Source organism: Ylistrum balloti, unplaced genomic scaffold (assembly GCF_031769215.1).
Source record: "Ylistrum balloti isolate Yb309-2 unplaced genomic scaffold, AGI_CSIRO_Ybal_v1 Utg371558, whole genome shotgun sequence".
NCBI classification, from domain to species: Eukaryota; Metazoa; Mollusca; class Bivalvia; order Pectinida; family Pectinidae; genus Ylistrum; species Ylistrum balloti.
Genome location: NW_026782801.1, coordinates 7,861 through 31,178, shown reverse-complemented (window position 1 = coordinate 31,178; position 23,318 = coordinate 7,861). Strand labels below are relative to the sequence as shown.

Genomic DNA, 23,318 nt, shown 5'->3' with positions numbered 1-23,318 from the left:
CTTCTTGTTACCTTATCAAGGCTAGTTCTTAAAATGAAGACGGCATAAAAATCCTGTATTTTTTTCTTTTTTGAAACTACGACAAATTGTGATATTGATGGGAGCAAATGGTAGATTATGATATAAAACAAACTAATTAAAATACTTGAAGAGCTGATAGGCGAATTAGGAAATTGTAATATGAACAAATTCACATTCAATAACTAGAGATTTTGCATTTAGCCAAAATCAAAATTGGTATTCAAATCTGAAATGGACTCAGACAGGGGTTAATCATCGATACAAATTAGTATACAGAAGGTCATTAAATATCTTTGTAATTAACGACAAAAATCATAAATACTTTGTAGGTAACATTGGTTTTTTCATGATGAGGTGTATTTGGCACGTTTTTGTCATGTTTCCCTCACTACAGGTAACTTTTGGTGCACTCTAAACATACTTAATTTGTCAAATAAAATTTTAGTGCAATATCACTATTTATTAAATTTGTGCCAGGATGAATAAACAACTGACAGAAACTGTAATTATTGCAAACATATGTTAGCAGAAAAACCTTCAGCGAAAAAGTGCGAGAATACAATTATTACAAAACCATGTAGATTTTGAGTAAGGAATAGTATAAAAATAGATATTTATGTTGTCTCCCTGCCTAATACATGGATATGTACACCAATTCAGATTAATTCTAAATGCAACATTTCTATAGTTTGGTATCACTACATCGCTCTCAACATAATAGCCCACCAAACATTAAAATTTATTTCTTAACATAAAAAGTGACATCATAACACACCATTTATTCAGGATTCTTTCTACAGCAAAACCTATTGGCAAGACATGGGTGTACTATTGTACTATTGCCTTTAGAAAAATCTGATTTTGCCCTACTTGTTTTATGACGCCACCATGACATTAGCTTTCTATACGAAGTACAACAATAAAAACTAGCTTGTGAATTTGTCCTATATATATATATAGAGCATCAGCAGCATTACATCAAAATGTGACAATACAATTCTCTATACATCAAGCAACAGTCACATTAACAAGCCTACAATATGGTGTTAATTATGTATAAGTTTTATCACCAAATCACAATGTTTAGTTTTTTATATGGCGTCTCTTTTCCACTCAAACACAGACTTGGCAAGACAGACTTCTTCAAATACTGAACTAAATCCTTTTTTTAATTATCAGAGAACATGGCATTATTTTAAAAATACTTTCCATATTCAAGATGTTCTTTATCGATATCATCAACGATGATGTCCTTTCATCCTAGAATAACTCTGATAGTCTCAGCAGTACAAACGTATGCCAGCTTCTATATACAGTAAAAATAACAAAGACAAATCCACGATTTTCTTCACCAACTTCTCCTCTACAACAAGTGCATAAACTCCATATGCATATGAAGACATGTCTACAATTCAATGGTTTTTCTCACACTAAAACACAAACTACATACTACATCTTGGCATGAAAATTGGGACATTCTTCATGGAATTATTTTTTCAACCATTTTCCATCAGAACAATGTTGAATGCTTTAATTTCCTGGCATCATAATATTAATAGATGAGGAATCAAGCATGGCAGCTTTCCTTACACCAAAACTGCTTTCCTGGTACAAAAGAGTTCTTCACCATGATCACTGTATATTAGGCATCACAACATTGACTGTCACTGACAAGTCAAACCATAATGGCTTTAATGTTCCTCATTGTTGCAGTTTTACATGCTCACAACTATAAATGATGACTTCTCCTCTTATCAAATCACTGAAGCATTCACTTCCAGTGTGAACATGAATTTGTCTTTGTATGTACAGCCTTTCGAAGAAATCCTATAAATCCTTCTATTTTGAATATTTATTTTTCATCTTTTCATCTCTTTCATTGCTATAGTGTTTCTTCGACTATGAAGTTTTTGCAAGAGACTATCCACTCACACATTTTACTTCCAGGATCAGCTGAAATCTGTTTTTCCACTGTCAATGTAGTCCTCAAGTTCCTCATCGTTAAAATCATAATCAAAATTATCCCTGTTTCTTCTTTCCTTCACTAAACAACAAATAGAAAAATATCCATGTACAAAGCTTTTATTATCAAACTGTGGTGTTGTTTAAGGATATGACATGGAAATTGATGATGATGATGATGACGATGGTATGGTGATGATGATATCACAAATTTAAAGAAAAAAAAAGAAATTAAAGAAACAGTATATGGTCTGTTTGTCCCAGTGTATTTTTTGTGGCTGGAGGAAAATTGTGCACAAACAGACTTTTGTCAAATCATCAATTTTTGATGGGGTTTTGTTATTTCATTGATTCTGTGTGTGCTTTCCCTGAATTCATATGGCTGGAATGGTTTTAAATAAGTAGGATAAATAAATTTCCATGGAACGTAAAAGAGATGTAAATTGACCTAGATTTTAGTAATGGTGGATTTTGTGATCAAGATTTGTAATTCCAGTAAATTGTAATCAGATTTAATTTGACATGACGTTTCAGCACAAACAGAAAACAATTTATCCATGAGACTGAGTAAGCGAAAAAAAAGAATGCACTTTCTTGAAAAACCACAAAAAGTTTAGGACCAAACAAGACACATTATTTACAGTAAAGTTATTTTCAAGGCGTCTTTTTTAAAAAAGATAAAAATATCAAATCCTCTAAACAACTACCTTGAACATGTCATCATCGTTAATTAAAGAATGGCCACTACAGTGATGACAAGGTGCTTGACAGATATAACGAAAATGAAGGATTGAAGACAACAGACTTTAGAACAAAAGTATTACAAAGGACAAAAGTTCAGACCTACCATTATAACAGGTGGAAATTTACATACACTAGTGTATAAAGGCACTACATGAAACCTGACATTCACCTGTATATACGGACAGTCACTTATACATAACACTACTATCAATTAAATACATTATGTATATTGTAAAATGTTATATAAAAGCATGATAAAGTTGATAAATTTATCTGTTATTTTGCATATAACCAGAGACGTATATAACACAGAGATAGGAAACTAGCCTAGTGTTATATAAGTCTCTGATATAACATACCTGTTAAGGGGTCAAAACTAGAAAACGTGAGAGAGGCAGTTTGGTGAGAATCTTTTCCACTAACTTGAGACTGTTAGTCATGTTACTCAAATTCAATCAAGTTTGTGTTAAAACATCTATAATATTACATCCTTATGTACTGTAATCAACATCATTTACTTAATGAAAATAATAAACTTCATTCCTATCAAAAATCTTAAGTCTGGGATCACAATTTTACAAAGTCAATTGCTAAATACTGAACTAAATTGAAGTAAACTGGAGACTTGACAGGCACAATGTACTTACGTGTGCCAGCCTTGTCACATTCTCGGTGTCCTTTACACGCCCTCATTTCGTTAAGCTGGTCATGGAGTTGTTGAAGAACACCATAATTTACATCATGGATAGCATTAACCTCCTGTAAGACAATGGTTTCATTGTTGTAAATAGTTCTATCAAATGTTTAATATTGCTAGTTAAATGGCAAGTGTTGCTATTCATTAATGGCCAAGGTTTGTGTTTATCAATTTTGAAAAATATACACATATATATATGACACTGTATATATATTTAATAACAATAACAAAAAAATTAAAATTACGGTTTTGTTAAAAATGATCATTTCTCAAGATTGATTCTCAGTTAAAACAATTATTCTTATACATTCATTTATGTTTTGATCAATAACAACTGAATTATAATTCTGTATATGCAGTAAGATATCCTGAATCATATCCCCCCCCTCCCACTTTTTAATACGAGACTTATAAGAGGGATGGACAATGATTTTATCAACAGTTATATTTCATCTACTTAAAGTTGTAACTGTACCTGGAAAGGGTCTGATAACAGATCATAATAGCTGATAAAGTTGTTGATAAACTCGCAGTACAGCAGGTCATGTGTCTGATTAATTGTTCTCAGACACCAGTAGGTGTTGTTGTTGGAGTTAGTGCAGTAGCAGAAAGGTCCATCTGGAAAAGAGACATGTTTTTATACTTTGACCTTAATTTCCATTAAACAGAAATGAAAGTGTAATTTGGTTTACTTTGTACAAATCTATATCATTTTATGTCTGAAAAAAATTCAAGCTTTTGTATAGATTTAAGGAGATTACTATGCAAACAAAAAATCTCCATTTGGTTTTTTTTTTTTTTTTTATTTTTGGAAAAGGTTCTTAACTAATAGCATTGAGATAACCATTCCAATTGTTTGTAAAACCTATAGCTGAACTTTACCACAGGGATCTTAGCGCCCATCATTCTTTGATCTTTAACACTCTTTCCCATCTTTTCTGTTCTCTTCCCTGTTTTTAGTCTAAATTATATGAAATTTGAACATTCCTCTTAAAAATAGCAACATTAGGTCTCAATGTTTAACTAACAATTTAAAGATTGCCACCTGTCAGTCATTTTGTTTTTCTGATCAGTCCCAAAATAAGAATGGCATGATCAGGGACCAAAGGCAATCTACAAATGAAATTTGAGGAAGATCCAATCAGTCCTTCTCTTGAAATAGTAATGACAAACTTTCATTGTCAAAATCCATGATGGCTGCCTATCAGCCATTTTTTAAAAATTTCTTTTCTGATCTATCTAAAACTCAGATGAACACAAGCAGATTCTATAAAAGAAATTTGAGAACAATCCACCCCGTACTACAGGAGAAGCAATCACAATATTGTTTATTTATGGACAGATGACAGACAACAGATGTAAGGTGATTTCAATAACCCCAGCACCATCTACTGATGGTGAGCTTATACGAATATCAATGGTTTTAAATAGTCCCTAAACTAGTGTATCACATTTCATCTGCTTGGAGAATTACTTAGAACTATAAGAAGATTTAACATGTAGAATTATGATCAGTGCAGTTTTTTTAATTCACAAATAATTGAGAAGATATAACATGATGATAGCAGGTAAACCAAGGGACACAACTCACTTAGAGGCAATGAAAACATCATGGTTGTTGGACACAAAGTCCAACATAAGCAGGTTTATGAGGTTGGTAAGAAAATTTAATTGAAATTGGTTCTCAACAAATTCAATGAGGATGGATGCAGAGGTATACAGAAAAAAAATATATGATTAAACTTTCTTGATGTTTTTGATAATAAAATTTACAGTTGCTTAGTCAATATGTTAAAAAGTATCATATAAATAGATTTCCTATTCCATATAGTTGCTGATGGCCAACACTGGCAGTTAGAGTAGGGATAAAACAAATGTCTTCAGACTAGGTAAATACAGCACAATATAGGAAGCAAGGCATATTGTGAACAGCTCATCAGATCCCACAGGATGCTAAATAATATCAAATAAATAAGGTAATATGCCAAAGTTTTGCCATTTGGCCAAGTCATGTGTTAATTCATCCTTTCATAAATAAGATTAAAACCACAATCTTGTTACCATGGGTAAAGAAGGCAAAATTTTAGCAATATTTAAATATGTATATACGTGTGAGTCACTTGTCAGCATATTAATAAGTTTGCTCACATGCATTACTAAAAAGAGTTAAGAATTCAAGACTTTGTGCACACATGTAGTATCAGCAAGAAGACTTTGCAACTAAAATTAAGATTCAAGAAGCGAAAAAGCAAGTATTGAACAGTATATACATACAGCTGAAGGGAGATAACTCCAAAACAATAAGATTTTCCATGTATAATACATGGCTTCAGAAGCCAAAAAGTTAATATTATTGTTTCACACAAACATTTGTGATACTCATCCCAAACAGATATGAACTTTAACCTTACATTTTTGTAGTTACAGACATTTTTGAATTTGTAAAACACATTCAAGAATGTTAACTCCCTTACTGTAGGTGTAGTGATTTGCTAGATTCAAATTTCCAAAGGATTTGAGGTAAAGCTGAAGCAAATGCCTTTTTGATATAGCTGTAATATGGTTTATATTACTCTTTAATCTGAATCTAAAACTTACAACATCAATAATATTGAATACATTGAAGTTGAAGTGACTATGAATTTAAAACCAGTAAGCTCTAACTAGCGACAGCCTTAAACAGGTCAGTGGTGAAATGTGAGAGGTAAAAGGTCAGGGATTGAAGGCCTGGCTTACTAGTCCAGAGGGGAGCAGTTTTCCAATGGGAGTTGTCCATGAGGGCACAGTCCATTTCTCCCCGCTTGCAGGCAGGGTGTTTCTTGCGGCGGATTTTTTCATACGGCGGTAGATTCCACTTTGCTGCTATTAGGGTATAATAACAAAGGAAGCTGTGTTCAACACCCAGAAAGGGGAGAGAACTCAAACCTTACTTAAATGTATGGTAGCGCACCATAGAAAGGAAACCACAATGAGTTATTTCCTTAACAGCAATGTTTGATTTAGAAGTATAAAAGTGGATTATGAAACTATTCTAGCCTGCTTACAATGATGCAGACTTTAACTACAGTGTATAATATCCTGGATGTGGCAATTTAAACCCTTTCCCTTCAGATGGTAGGCTCCCACACAGTCTAACATATCTCTCATTTTCTCAACAGGAAATGGAGCAAAATGCAAAACAAACATCAGGACTATCATAAATACCAATACTTATAGCTTATTTTTACTTTCACATGTGATCATATTATCTTTTTAATGCACATCCAACTCCATTGTAATTATTTATATTGCTCTTCAAAAATGAGAGATAATGATTACAACTTAATTAATGGATTTTGATAAAAAAAATTCCTTACCCATTATAAACGGCAATGGATTTTTTTTATCAAAAAGTTCAAAATCACTCAAAGGATCAGGGTTCAAAGTTCAACATAAAGACACTGTAATTACCTCTATGTGATGAGGTAATTACAGTGTGAATCACATCTGACCACTTTCAATTAGTTATCCAGAAACATTAAGCAAAACTTTGTAAATAAAACTTTGCAGCATTATAAAGGCACAAATGTGAAAATTTAAAAACATAAGCCTAAACCCAAAATTGCACTTAAATGCCAAACACAAACAGAAAGCAGAAAATACTGGAGTTATGTCCCTTTGATTCATTGAATTTTTCTTCTTAATTTCACCCTTATTCCATTTGGGTCACCTTGAATATCTAATGAGCTCTCCACTAGGTGACCTTGATATCATGGGACATAGATCTTACAAGTCCAAAGGGGTGGAGTTTTCCAGTGAGTGTCGTCCATAAGGTAACACTCCATTCGACCTCGCTTGCAAGCAGGATGGTTCATTCGGCGCATTTTTGTGTTAGGTGGCAGATTCCATGTGCGTGCTAATATAAATGTTGACAAAACCAAAGGAGAAAAAATCTTTTGGGTTAGAGAGGTTTCAACAAAGGGAAATAACTCTGTGCATAAAAATGTGGCAGAATATTTTCCAATTTTGTTTGTGGTCATTCATAGCATTTCTATCATATTCTTTCTAAAAATTGCCTCAGCTTCAGTTGCATGTGATGATATTGCAAACATTTGTCAACATTATATCTGAATTTGAGAAATTTCATCCCTTGATCTACCTGTTCAGTGTAAAATGTGCATGTGTCAGGAATGAAAAGATGTTATGTTGACAGACAATGCTGTGCACAACTGCAGTTAAGGTTATAAGAAACCCTGGATTTGTCTCGATGAGTAAAATGGGAGCTTCATTTACAGTTGAGATAATACCAGCAGTTAAAAAGGACAATATCTCAACTCCATTTGTCTGTTAGTTTGGGATAAATACTCTGTTGAGAACAATAAGAAGCTATACAAAGTCCTTGTAGCCGATTAATAGCAACTATTTTTCAGCTTTTTGGTTCTAAGATTATGGGATAGGCAATTTTCAGAAAGAACATGGTATAACGCTAATGTATGAAATTCTTCAATATTACTGAGGAACAAAGATACAATGTGGAAAACTCGATAAGAAGTTTGCCTTCTATCCGAAACAACATAAATACATATGTAATATGATGTAGTGCTTTCATATAATTCTTTGAAAATTGATTATCAGAATATACTGTAATAGTTTGCAGTTAGCGGACAAGGACAGCGAAAATGCCACAAGGGAAAAATGTAGAATTTAGAAAAAAATAGAGAAAAAAATTACCAAGTTCTAACGTTAACAATGGTATTTTTATTGAAAACTTTGTAAGACAAAATTACACAAAAATTCTAACATCTATCCCCTCAAAAATTTGTGGTTAATAGAGCTAAAAGTGCATTTCTTCTAATTACTTTGTTACAAATATAAACAGTGCAACTATTCTAAATATCGAAACAAGAGAAAATTATTTCTTTTCCCATCACGATAGCTGACTTTCATTTGACAGCATTTTTTCCCCAGACAAGTTAGATCCTTCTCAGTTAGAATGACAAATCTCTTAACAAGGTGATGACATACTTCCAGTGTTAAATACATACATGGTGAAGTCACCGATGTTTTATATTTAGTCTAAGTTCCCTAAATATATGAACTTTGGAAGCAGGTCACTCTTGTATTTACCCACAGCAAGACCATGTCTGATAATGAGCCCACCCACATCCTGCTGTTCAGTAATATCAGTCTATTGTCAAATGAAATTGGTCCACTAGTAGGACTAATGGCAAAATAAATATGACAGAATAATTTAATCTAAAAAAAGAAAGAAAAAAAGATGAAACATACAAAAATGATTTTAGGATGAAAAGCAATATTTACAATCTAAGGCTTCAACAAAGGTCATTTTAGATTTCTGATTTTAAGAAATTACTGAAGGCTATTCAACATTTATTTGACAGGAGCCAAATGTAAATATAACCAATATATTCATTGCTTGCTATGGCTAATCATTTGTGCTGTAATAAGCCCATTGTATATCTAGATATATATAAATGGACTGCTGTCCATAAGAAAAATAAGAAGAGTTAATCTAAAAAAAAGTAAGATTTTCCAATAGCATTAGATTGGCCTTTTTTGAGATATTAACAGATTTTACAACATCCAAACACTGATGACGAACAACAAAATAAAAAAAAAAGAAAAGAATGAAAAACGAGGAGAAGGCAGATCAACAAATGGAGTGTGTAAACATGTCTATTCAGGAATCAGAAATTAATTTTTAAATCTAGTTATTAAGTAACAAATCTTAGTACAAAGCAGATAATTTGTTGTACATTGTTATTAAAGTGTAGTAGGCATTTATGACCCTTAATGAATTAGAGTTACTTCCCCTGGATAAATGTACATAACTTTAGGACAGCTACTTACAGTCCCACAGTGGTGGTGTTCTCCAGTGTGTGTGGTCATGAGTGAAGCAGTTCATGTCAGGTTTATTGCAATCCTTGTTTTTTCTCCTTTTTCTTAATTTCCTTCTTTTTCTTTCTTTCCGTTTATCTTTCCTGCGTTGTCTTTTATCTCGAATGGAGTCCCTGTTGCAGTTCAAATTAAGTACAAGTAGAAAGGTTCATTAAGACAAACAATTATTTCATGGTCTTGAGACGAAGACTTTTGAAATTTTAATCAATTTGAACCCTTTTGGTCCTGACCCTCACCTTAAGTCATAGAAACATGTCTGTAAAATTTCCTTAACAGATTTCAGAAAAGAAGTAGAAAATGTCAATTTCTTATGGATGACACCTGACAAAAGGCACATGCAATAGGTCTGATACTTAACACATCAAATTGAGAGATTTGAAAAATAAAAAATTATAAGAAATGAATCCATATACGAGGTGATAAATAATTACCTTATTTATATCATATATCAGGAAATTAAATTTCTTAACACTCTACCAAAGATAATTTCTGAGAAAAACAGGAGCGTCTGTACAGTAATGGTACAGATACTTACGTCAAATCATCATCACAGTCACAGTCAGGATCAAGAAGGACAGAAGTATCATAACCATCAGCAGTGTCAAGGTAACCAGGACCACTCGCATCATCATCAAACTGAGACAAGTAGGAGTCTTTAGGCTTGGCAATCTTCAGGTGTCTACGATAAGTCTGGAAATAATTAACTTTTTAGTAAAGTGGTTCACAAGCGTTAATCATGGGTAAAAAAATCAATTTGAAAATTTGCTTGGATTAACAGTAGCTGCCAGTAAATCAAACTCTTCTTCATAATAACTACTTGTTTTGTTTGCTGGTTTAAGACCTCTTGAAAAAGGAGGGAGTCATTTTGAGGCAGAGGTTCCATGCTGCAGATGGCGATTACTTCACTGAACAACACACAAGAGGACCACAACCATGTTAGCACCAATTTGTCAGTTTCTCAGTCACCTGAGAAACACAAACTGGACAATTTAGATCTTCAACTGAGGTTGCAAAGTTCTTAGCTCTACCAACTGACCTATCCCACTCCCTTTCCTTCCTCTCTACACAGAAAAATGGTTTAACTCATTTGTCTATTGTGAAAACTTATCCTATTAACTTTAAAAATTTAGAACAAGAGTCCATAGGGCCTGTATCACTCCTGCCTAGGGAGACCAAGATCCATTGTTTATACAAAATTGAGTCCCATTCACCCAAGGATGCACTCAACCAGATTTGGAAAAAATCAAATTATTCCTACAGGTGGAATAAGATTTTTAAAAATTGCTCTATCCCTTATTGAGCCATACCCCTCCTGCCCCTGGATGTTGAGACAAATGTTTATACAAAATTGATTCCCTTTCTCGAAAGAATGCTACAGACCAAATTTGAACAAAATTTGATTATTTCTGCAGGAGGAGTAGGATTTTAAAGAATTTTTTTCCCCATTTCTCCTATCTAATCCTGCCCCTCCTGCCCCAGGGTGCCAAGACCCACTGTTTCCACGAAATTGATTTCCTTTTACCCAAGAATGCTTCAGACCAAATTTGGGCAAAATCCAATGTCCCAGTTGTTCATGACTAGTAGTGATTACAAGGAAAAGTTGACAGATGGATGATAAACGCTACAATATGCCATATGCCAATATGCCTGAAGGGACAAGTGAGTTAAAAACCACAAAAAAAATTTTTGAACATCAATAGAGCGAAATGCCAATAGTCTGCAGAAAAGCAACCATCTTCCAAACAATTTTTTACACAAACACAAATGTGTGTAATATCTGTGATCATTCGAAGGCTCCCTACCCTCAGGTCCTCGAGCATCTTGCGGTACTCCTGTATCATCTCATCCAGCTGCCCTTTATGATCCTTCCAGGCATTCACATCATTATACAGCTCTTGGTCACACACTATAGTGTTGTTTGGCAACTGGCGACAACGATGTTCAAAACGTTCCATCTCTGAAATTGGAACAATCTTACATCATTGACTGTTGACACAACCATCCTGATTTATATCACCAGGTAAAATTACTTCTTAAAGGTAAGAGATTATATAATGTGTGAAATTCACATGAATGTAAAATTCATATTAACGCAAAAATTTATGTGAAATTCTTATTCATGTAAATTTGTGTGAAATTTATATTAACATAAATTTGAGATGAGCATTTATCATTTTTTCAAAATCATATGAGTTCACAGTGACAAATAAGATGTCATACTATTTATGTAGATGGCCTTCACATTGAACAATAGATGCAATCTGAAATCCATTTAATATGTAAGTAATTATGAGGGAAGTATTTAACATATTTGCCCCAATTCACATTGAAAGAAGTTTTCTACATTTGAACAAACTTAACTGCTAGTACTTGATCAAAGCATATTATTACATGTAAATGATCCTGGATCTCAAATTATCCTTATATGGAAGGTGTGTAATATTTGAACTTACTGTAAATACATACATTTTAGCAGTTATTTTATTTTAGCAATTTTTTCGACTTCAAAATCATTGTCCTAAATTCTGACTGTGCAAACTGATGATTCTAAATACTGTTGATAAAGTAATTAGTGTGGATATATCATTGGCAAAAATGTGATTATAATTATATAACTATTACTCTCCTCCTATGACCTTGACAATGACCTTTCACAAATCCCTTAGCATGCAACTGGTCTGCGAACATGACAGCCCAAGGTGTACTGTGAGAAGGATGTCATTAATCAAAGGTGTCTATAAATAAATGAACATTTGTTGATACAGAGGTTTGACGTCGAGTCAGAAGAATGATCATACATACGTGGATACTGTTCATTAAAGTCATCGGAAAATGTGTCCATGAGGTCAAACGGCAGCTGTCGTTTGCGTCTGCTGATGAATTTTGGAGTGAAGTCTGTAAATGTACCAAATTGATTTCCAAAAATTATGAAAAGTAAAGATCAAACATTTTTCAAGATTTTTAAGCTTGAGACAAACAAAATGTCATTTTCATAAATCTTGATAAATGATCAAGGAAGCAAATTTGACAAATTGAACAAGACCACACAAAAAACAAAGCCACCTTCAATGATACTGATAGATTGATTAGTCTATATATAATCAGGGATTTGATATATAATAGTAAGATAAAGTATAAAGCAGAAGAGATACCAGCAGAAAGTCTCTACTATAATGGTGATTTATGGTTAGAGAAATGCCAAATGAGAAAAATTATGAAGATAAAATAAAAAAATCCATTATATTACCTTTATTAACATGATTCATGAGAAACTGTTCCTGATTTCGACGTTCCTGTGCATTCATCCTTGAGGGACATCTGCATGATTTCCTTGGTATATTGGAATATGGGCTGTCACCTTGGATATTCTGACTCAATGTTAAATCCCTTGAACGACACTTCTGTAACCGTGGTAACTTACGCCCTACCTCTTGGATACACTGATATCTCTGTAGATACAAAGAACTTTGAGTAAAAGATCAAATATTACCAGAAGTAAAAAGGAAACGGACAAAAAAATTGCAGTCAGGGAAAAAACTTTAAGCAATATTTCAGGCATGCAAGTCCCGACAGCAGATTTTAAGAATGATCAAGTTTGAGTAATATTGCAAAGCATCAGAACACATAAAAATATTATTTTCACAAAATGAGAAGTAACCTTATACTGAACAAAATGTGTACTGGCATGCTGGACGCCATGTCTAAAGCTTTGAGGACATCCCTGTGGACACCTATTCCCAGTAATCAGTTTGTTTACTTATATATCACATTGTTATTGATGTTTATAAACTAGAAAAGATCTCTCAGACATGATAGTCCACACTCCAATACATACAGGTATCATTGTTTCATGACTATGCAGAAGTTATGAAATGTGACCTTTGACCCTTTCACCTTGACAAATTGCTATTTAAATATGATTTGGTCCAGAACTTGATGTTATGATAATATGGAGTTAATTTGATTAAAATATGTAAAGAGGATCTCAAAATATGATAATAATGTTAACAATGCTATATGTGACAATTGTGAAATCTGCCTCCCCTCCCCCATTCTCCACCGCACCATCAACGGGGGAATGAAGACGAAAATGATGTAAATAACAAAACATCAAGTACACATCACCTAGATTTCTTAACATCACAACTTTGAATTCCTAATATTTTCAAGGGACAAATTTAAGATCAATTTCTGTAAATCGACATCTTATGGGTACTCAGACATCCATTTCCTTCAGTTATGTGTTCCTTCAACTGTAACGTACAACAGCATTACTTATACCTGTCCAACTTTACAAGGTGGCTTGTTTTTTGCCTTAGAGCACTGTTTGAGGATGCGGCGTTGTTTACGTGTGGCATACTGTAGTATGTGAGGCGGGATATTGTCCATGTTACTGAGGTTGTCTAGAAACAGCTGGTTCTGTTCCTTCATCAAGATCTTCTGTTTATTTTTGGTGATTTTGCTGTAAACAAAATAATAATACTAATATGCTATAGAATCATGGGGAATATATTTGGTCAGTTCACAAAATTATGGTAAATACCACTTGTTTGGGTACATATTGTTCTAGTTGTTTTTTCTCAGTACTATTTATCAGGGACGTATAATACTGTATTATACATCCCTGTATTTATCAACAAAACTGATTCACTTTTATGGAAAACTACAAAATTAGATTATCACACAGTCTGATAGAAGATATTGCCAAATCTGGTTTAGACAATATATACATGAATTATTGCTCTTGATAATCTGTCCAGATTAAATGTTGCTCAAAGTTTTCAGCACATTTCACACAGAAACTTCATAGCATCTCATCCCTCATACATGCTGGCAAAATAAGAAGATCCTGGAGTCTTTTAGAAGTTTCAAAGAAGTGTTTTCAATTCATGTCATATTTGTAGTCCTAATTAACCATTGATCCTTCTCAGCACTCCGAGTTAACCTTTGACCTGAACATGCTCTACTATAAAAAGATTTGCTCTGCAGGTCTATACAACATAATTATTAAAACATCAAAACTCAAGATAATATGAATTTCAGGTAATGTTCTCTGATAATACAAATGTATTTGAGTCTTGACCTTGAAATATCTTATAGATTTAAAATATTTAGGAAAACTGATATGATTTCATTTCGTTATGAAAATATCATGACCCCATGCCTTCTCGGACTTGAAAAGAGGCTCCTTAAGATTTTATTTTACATATTTGGCCTCTTTGGTCTTGAAATTAGGTCAAGGTCATTCATCTGAGGAAAGTTTATGGCATTCTGTCTGAGATAACTACATACACTGGGCAGATATCAGAACATGGCTAATTAAGAAGCTGCTTGAATTTTAAAAGTTGATGAATGCACAACAAATGTAGATTATCCTTCATTAGTTTATGTCATGTGAGCTAAAAATGAGTAAATTGCAAAGTTAAGTAACCAATTAAAAGCTATCTTTATAACAGGGAGACGTAAATGAGTTTGAATGTCTATCAAATTATTCTACTTACCCTCTCTCAAGTAAGATTGTATCCCGCCAGGGTTTCCTCATTTGGACAAAGTCTTTATCGTCCACACTGAAACAAAACACAAATTCCTTACTATCTAAATCACAATTTCACTTATTCTTCATTCTTCAAAATACAATTCTTACTGGAGAAATGGCTTAGAGGAAATTCATTTAACTTTCTCAAAAGTATGAAAATTAATATGAATTTATAAACTTTTTTCTTTCAGAATTTCTCTTCATAGTATCATTTATTTCAGATATAATTTTTCAGCTTCCAGTTAATTTTAACACAAAGGTGGTGGATATATTTTTCTGTTCAAAACAAATTTCTGTTGAAATGACACAATCAGTTTTCAATATAACTGGGATGAAAATATAGTTACAGAAATATTGTATGTACTAGATAACTCAAGTATCTTCAGTGTATACCTAATTTTCATAAATTTAGCAATCCTTTCAAGACCACAAAAATTTAAAAAATACAAATTTGCCCGTGTTTATTGCTCACATATTTGTATGTTAATTCATTCACCTGGTCCTATGTTTTTTACAGGTACATTTGTGCATGCTTTAAATCTGAGCCTTTACTTTGAGTAAGTAATCATACAGCTTAGATCAATTTCTCAACTATCATTGAGAAAGTTCAAATGAGACAAAGAGGTCTTTTTATCACGTTTAAAACGCCATTGTAATGTTGGGAGATACAAATTTTCACAGGAATATTTTTGTGTATTTTAATACTTCCTATAATTTTCTTGAAACGTAGAAATTGAGAAAGAAATGAATTTAGAATAATTGCACGTGATACATTCAGCAGATTTCCACAACACACATCAGCAAAATAATCTGACATACAGCATATCCTACAGTGATACTTGTGATATAGTGACCTGGTTACTACCTTGTAGAATCTTTGGAGGTCTTAAGAAGTTTGAGGATTGACCGTCCATCCATGTGGTCAGGAATTGGAACTCCAGCCATGTCCAGTATGGTAGGTGCTAAATCAACATTCATCACAACATTGGATATCCTAAAAAAGACATCAAAACATTCTAACACTGAATCAGCTTAAAACAAGGGACATAACTCTACCTGCACTTGTATATAAGTGGAAAAACCAGAGCAGATAATAAGTTGATGGACATATGGCATTTACATAATCATACAGTGTTCAACTGTATGAAATAAATTCCTACAAAATCTACAACTACGTACTCAACAGATTGAAATAATGGACAGATGTGGGTAACACCTCATGATACATACAGAATCAGAAGGCAACGGGTATAACAAATTTAACCTTCCCATAAAGTACCTGGATCTGGGTTTGATTCCTGGTCCTCGGATGTAAAGTGGAACTCTGATATCGAAGTCGTAAGGCAAACCTTTGCCTTTGATAACACCATATTGACCCAAGTGGTAGCCGTGGTCAGATGTATAGATGATGTATGTATTGTCCAGTTCCCCCAGCATCCATAGTTCTGTGTACACCTGTCACGATCAACAAAACAATTCATAGTATTTCCCTATGAGAACCGGTAGGCCTTGTTCCAGTATACATGAATTTGTTTCTATTCGATGCAAATTCTAAAGAAATTACATACAGTAATCAATGGATATTTCAATTTTAAATAAAAAAACTCCCGGTAAAGTATTAATAACTGTGATTTAGAAAAAAAGAAAGAAAGAAAAAAAAAGAAAAAATGCTTCATCACTATAATACTATAATTTAAAGAAAATTACTAGAAAAAGTGTTTCTTGTGTTTTTGTGTTCAAGTATCCTTAATAAATTCCATTCTAGAATTTTAATCGATACCAGGTATTTTTTGAAAAATTAGACAAAAAATCAAATTCAACTTAATCATCATTGTAACAGCCACTAGAAACAGAAATTATTCTAGCAATCTGTCAGAAATTGATAGTGTCTAGATGTCTGAAGCAACAATAAAGTATGTACATTATGCTGTGTATTGATACCTTCTCCACCAAGTCATCTACTGACTGGAGAGTCTGTAGCCGCTTCTGTTGTAGGACATCAGTAAACTTCTGATGAATCGGTTCCATCTGTTTGGTGATCTTTAAAAGGTACTGTTTGTCAAGATTAGGTGCCACATTCCAAGTAGGTGTCCTGTGAACAAAGAGGAGCTATATTAGATGATCACGACACCCTACAGGCAAAGACAAAATGACTATCATACCTTGACAAAAATTGCTACGAGAACACGCTAGTCACATGATTCAGATGTATATAAAAATACTTTACACCATCTTCAAGGGGAGATAATTTCCTGGTGAAATAAATCTTAGATGGACATTTTACCATACATAAATTTCTGTGAGTACATGCATGTGAAAAAATTTCAAAGGCTTCAGATGTATGGAATATAGCTTAAAACCATGACAATGACTTAAATGGATTTTTTTTTATGAAATTGAACTGTTAAGTAGCTTACCTATGTAAAGTATTGTTGAAGAAGAGATGCTGATATTGTGGGGCAGAGTCTTCAGGGCCATGTGGTGCCGGGGCACCAAGAACCATTAGTACAGGCCTGGAACATGGAGACATCAGTGTTTAATGTTCAACGTTAATATTATATACCATAATAAAATTCATTGTGAAATCAGTAAATCTAGATGTGGGATAGACATATACATCAACGAAATAATGGAACACTGTATAATATCTTAGTGAATTTAATCTTGCTTTTTTATTCTCGATCAATAAAGAAAATATCAAAATTTGTTATTCAGCAAATGTTTTTACAGTGAGTCAAAATCTCAAAAAATATCTGTTTTGTCAGTTGTATACAGGGATACTTAAGTTATCTCCCTTGAAATACGCCGAAACAGGACAATCAGGAAACAACAACCTAATGAAACTAATCAAATATTTTTAACTAAAACTAATTTAACATGAAAATATAAGCAGAACTTGAAATATGAGCTATGAGTTACCTTCTTTTAAAGTACTCTTTGCTCTGTTTTAGGAAGGTAACACTGTCGTTGGCTATGAGATCTGTCAAGTAGTCACTATAGTAATTGTCTCCGTGCTCCATTTTGTTACCATTGAAGTTGATGGAATAGTTGTAGTAACGAGAGTTGCGGACCAGTCCAACCCACTCCCGCCATCCAGGGGGTATGTACGAACCATTATATTTGTTCAGGTACTTTCCGAAGTAACCTAAAAACAGTGCAACAAGTCTGAATATTAACATTGTACAAAATAATATCAGTTGTATATTACTGTCTATCAGCACAGCTTTTATATACTGCTACAGACCATTTAAAATTTATTTCATAAATCAGAGCATGTATTTTTTTATGGGGCTCAAATTTTGTGATTTTACGTAACTTTCTTTTTTGTTGGCACTTGATTTCAGAGTTAAATCTTGCTCACAGAGAGTAGTAGTGATATAATCAATGTTAACTTTTATCTAATTATCATTTTATTGAAATGAAAGTTCATGAATTTAGAGTACCTATGAATTCAATGAAAATAAATCCCCCACAAGAAATAATGATTTCACAGTAACATCAGCTAATTGTTTTTAACATCAGCTGAAAAAACACAACAAGGGCCATGGCGGCATGATATTTTATTCCAAAATCCTAAAAGGTAGTCATACCACAGTATGTACAGATGTACAAAGGAGGGCAAACTTATAGATTGACTAGTATAATGGGGGGTACCAAGGGCCATAACTCTGTATCAAAGACTAGACATCTCCACAAAAAAAGGACATACTGCCAGATGGACTGAGCAAACCTAATGTCTGGCTGGCATGATGGGGCACTAAGGGCCACAACTCTGTAACAAAGACTAGACATCTCCACAAAAAAAGGACACACTGCCAGATGGACTGAGCAAACCAAATGTCTGGCTGGCATGATGGGGGCACTAAGGGCCACAACTCTGTAACAAAGACTAGACATCTCCACAAAAAAAGGACACACTGCCAGATGGACTGAGCAAACCTAATGTCTGGCTGGCATGATGGGGCAATAAGGGCCACAACTCTGTAACAAAGACTAGACATCTCCACAAAAAAAGGACACACTGCCAGATGGACTGAGCAAACCTAGTGTCTGGCTGGCATGATGGGGCAATAAGGGCCACAACTCTGTAACAAAGACTAGACATATCCAGAAAAAAGGACATACTGCCAGATGGACTGAGCAAACCTAATGTCTGGCTGGCATGATGGGGGCACTAAGGGCCACAACTCTATCAAAGACTAGACATCTCCACAAAAAAAGGACATACTGCCAGATGGATTGAGCAAACCTAATGTCTGGCTGGCATGATGGGGCACTAAGGGCCACAACTCTGTAACAAAGACTAGACATCTCCACAAAAAAAGGACACACTGCCAGATGGACTGAGCAAACCTAATGTCTGGCTGGCATGATGGGGGCACTAAGGGCCACAACTCTGTAACAAAGACTAGACATCTCCACAAAAAAAGGACATACTGCCAGATGGACTGAGCAAACCTAATGTCTGGCTGGCATGATGGGGCACTAAGGGCCACAACTCTGTAACAAAGACTAGACATCTCCACAAAAAAAGGACACACTGCCAGATGGACTGAGCAAACCAAATGTCTGGCTGGCATGATGGGGGCACTAAGGGCCACAACTCTGTAACAAAGACTAGACATCTCCACAAAAAAAGGACACACTGCCAGATGGACTGAGCAAACCTAATGTCTGGCTGGCATGATGGGGCAATAAGGGCCACAACTCTGTAACAAAGACTAGACATCTCCACAAAAAAAGGACACACTGCCAGATGGACTGAGCAAACCTAGTGTCTGGCTGGCATGATGGGGCAATAAGGGCCACAACTCTGTAACAAAGACTAGACATATCCAGAAAAAAGGACATACTGCCAGATGGACTGAGCAAACCTAATGTCTGGCTGGCATGATGGGGGCACTAAGGGCCACAACTCTATCAAAGACTAGACATCTCCACAAAAAAAGGACATACTGCCAGATGGATTGAGCAAACCTAATGTCTGGCTGGCATGATGGGGCACTAAGGGCCACAACTCTGTAACAAAGACTAGACATCTCCACAAAAAAAGGACACACTGCCAGATGGACTGAGCAAACCTAATGTCTGGCTGGCATGATGGGGGCACTAAGGGCCACAACTCTGTAACAAAGACTAGACATCTCCACAAAAAAAGGACACACTGCCAGATGGACTGAGCAAACCTAATGTCTGGCTGGCATGATGGGGCAATAAGGGCCACAACTCTGTAACAAAGACTAGACATCTCCACAAAAAAAGGACACACTGCCAGATGGACTGAGCAAACCTAGTGTCTGGCTGGCATGATGGGGCAATAAGGGCCACAACTCTGTAACAAAGACTAGACATCTCCACAAAAAAAGGACACACTGCCAGATGGACTGAGCAAACCTAGTGTCTGGCTGGCATGATGGGGCAATAAGGGCCACAACTCTGTAACAAAGACTAGACATATCCAGAAAAAAGGACATACTGCCAGATGGACTGAGCAAACCTAATGTCTGGCTGGCATGATGGGGGCACTAAGGGCCACAACTCTGTATCAAAGACTAGACATCTCCACAAAAAAAGGACATACTGCCAGATGGATTGAGCAAACCTAATGTCTGGCTGGCATGATGGGGCACTAAGGGCCACAACTCTGTAACAAAGACTAGACATCTCCACAAAAAAAGGACACACTGCCAGATGGACTGAGCAAACCTAATGTCTGGCTGGCATGATGGGGGCACTAAGGGCCACAACTCTGTAACAAAGACTAGACATCTCCACAAAAAAAGGACACACTGCCAGATGGACTGAGCAAACCTAATGTCTGGCTGGCATGATGGGGCAATAAGGGCCACAACTCTGTAACAAAGACTAGACATCTCCACAAAAAAAGGACACACTGCCAGATGGACTGAGCAAACCTAGTGTCTGACTGGCATAATGGGGCAATAAGGGCCACAACTCTGTAACAAAGACTAGACATATCCAGAAAAAAGGACACTCTGCCCGATGTACATAGAGATGGAGTACAAACCTAAGCCTGGCTGGTGTTATTACTTCAGTTGTTATATCTCGTAGTACACTACCTGTACGATATCCTGCGTTATTGAGATAAGTGGCGAAGGTGTTAGGTTCGTGATTTTGTATCCAGTATTCCCCAGAACAGTTCTCATTGTTGGTATATACATGATGGTTATGAGGGTATAATCCTGTAAGGAATGATGATCGTGATGGACAACACATCGGTGACGACACAAAGGAATTATTAAATTCCAGGCCCTGGTCACGCATGATTCGAAGTGTCTTAGGCATGACTTCCATTGACCCTGAAAATCAAGACAGAAGTGGAAGTCAAATTTTTGAAACAAAAGAATCTTGACATTTTTGTATGATCCAAGAAAACAGTTTTGCGTAACAGAATTTTATGCATTTTTGAAGTAACACTTTCACATTACAATAGTTCTTGCCTTAAGATATATAACTGCATGAACCTAAAGTAATTATCAGTCTTAATCATGTAACATTTGATTTCAATTGAGAATGATTTATCATAAGTGAGTATAATTCGTAAGTCATAATCAATGTAATGTTTGATTTCATTGAGTATTTACCCAGTAATATAGTTTTATTCATTAGTCATGATCACTGCAGTGTTTGTAATAAGTAAATATTTACCCAGCAGTACATCTTGATCATCAGCCATAATCACTATGATGTTTGGTTTTGTTTGTTTGTTTTTCCTTCGATTAGGTCGACGTGGAGTAGAATCAACCCCTGCTGTCGCACACCAAGCTAAAATCCCAAAAATGAGCAACAGGTAGGAAACATGAAGCGAGGAAGACATACTGATTCGACTCTTGGTAGACTTGTCTTTGTTGTTAATTCACCATCTGAAAAAACAAAGTACAAAATATGTATAACATAGTAACTTAATTAATTGATTGAATTAATTGAATTCATAATTTTATCAAAAATATACGGCTTCCTTTGTATAGAGAAAATAACACCAGATTTATTGTATTACCAGAACATGGTCCTGATGCCTTTCTGAAAAAAATGAATGTATGGGATCAACAGCATCAAATCAAAGCCTCCTTGTTACCCACAAATATATATAACATCACTGAGTGTGTATGTACAACATTACAAAGGATGTACTTCATGACAGAACAATTTGTAAACAAGGGGATAGTCTACAAGCTATCTGTTAAGTGTGTTAATATGTATCTGTCAAGTGTGTAACTTATTTTATCCGTCAAGTATCTTACAACATATCTGGTAAGTGTGTTACAATTTATCTGTTGTTTCTGTCTAGTGTGTTACAATTTATCTGTTGTTTCTGTCTCGTGTGTTACAATTTATCTGTTGTATCTGTCTCGTGTGTTGCAATTTATCTGTTGTATCTGTCTAGTATGTTACAATTTATCTGTTGTTTATGTCTCGTGAGTTTCAATTTATCTGTTGTTTCTGTCTGGTGTGTTACAATTTATCTGTTGTTTCTGTCTGGTGTGTTACAATTTATCTGTTGTTTCTGTCTAGTGTGTTACAATTTATCTGTTGTTTCTGTCTAGTATGTTACAATTTATCTGTTGTTTCTGTCTAGTATGTTACAATTTATCTGTTGTTTCTGTCTAGTGTGTTACAATTTATCAGTTGTATCTGTCAAGTGTGTTACAATTTATCAGTTGTATCTGTCTAGTGTGTATTTTCGGAGATTTAAACTTAATTTTATAATTGTTTATTTTTAATTTGTTCATATAAGAACAGCTAGAGTAATATTAAATTGAAATTCACCAACAGAATATTTACATAAATATATATATATATATATACACAGACTGAATGTAGGTGGCACAATACTTCCTAACCATGTCTGTGATCCTCAGATATCTGATCACCTCACTTCAAAATGACACTGACTGTTCACGGGGTAATAAATGCTGCATACATAGCAAGACATATTTCCAAGATCAGAGGGAGCAACAGCTTAATGTAAGACAACGAAATAGCAGCTAATGGTAATTCTGATAAACATTGATAGACACAGTGGACGTACCTGTTAGTACTCAAGTCACAGGCTGTAATGCTGATTATTTACGGTACAGGAACAATACATGAGTGGCTATTTACTCTAAGCCACACACATTCAAAAAGATCAAAGGGATCGATTTTCTGTAATATATCATTACATCACTGCTGTGATGATTGTATATACAACACAAATCTACACTAGTATCATATTTCTCACGTTTAAACGTATGCTATTATATATAAAATTTAATTCACAGTGAAGCTAGACAACATACCTGCATGTGATGCCTATCAATCTCATTCAAAACCTGACCTACAACCTCCAATGACCTTTGACATTATGAATATCTTTATAGATGCAAATTGATCAAATAATCTTCATTGAACTCCAGGAGATAATTTGATCGCAATGATATAACATACACATAAATGATT

General features: G+C 34.6%; 1 protein-coding gene across 1 annotated transcript; it reads right to left on the bottom strand.

Moving 5' to 3' along the window:
• Positions 1–1,970: 1,970 nt before the first annotated feature.
• On the bottom strand, positions 1,971–21,620 carry LOC132563014 (extracellular sulfatase Sulf-1-like). The gene is given in 17 exon segments (XM_060227778.1): positions 1,971–2,065; positions 3,375–3,486; positions 3,900–4,042; positions 9,275–9,435; positions 9,858–10,012; positions 11,125–11,279; positions 12,125–12,217; positions 12,570–12,771; positions 13,604–13,784; positions 14,824–14,875; positions 15,698–15,852; positions 16,138–16,313; positions 16,800–16,950; positions 17,276–17,371; positions 17,778–18,003; positions 20,939–21,178; positions 21,528–21,620. Coding segments are annotated over 17 exon segments (2,421 nt in total). The 5' UTR covers positions 21,556–21,620.
• Between the last annotated feature and the right edge of the window lie 1,698 nt (positions 21,621–23,318).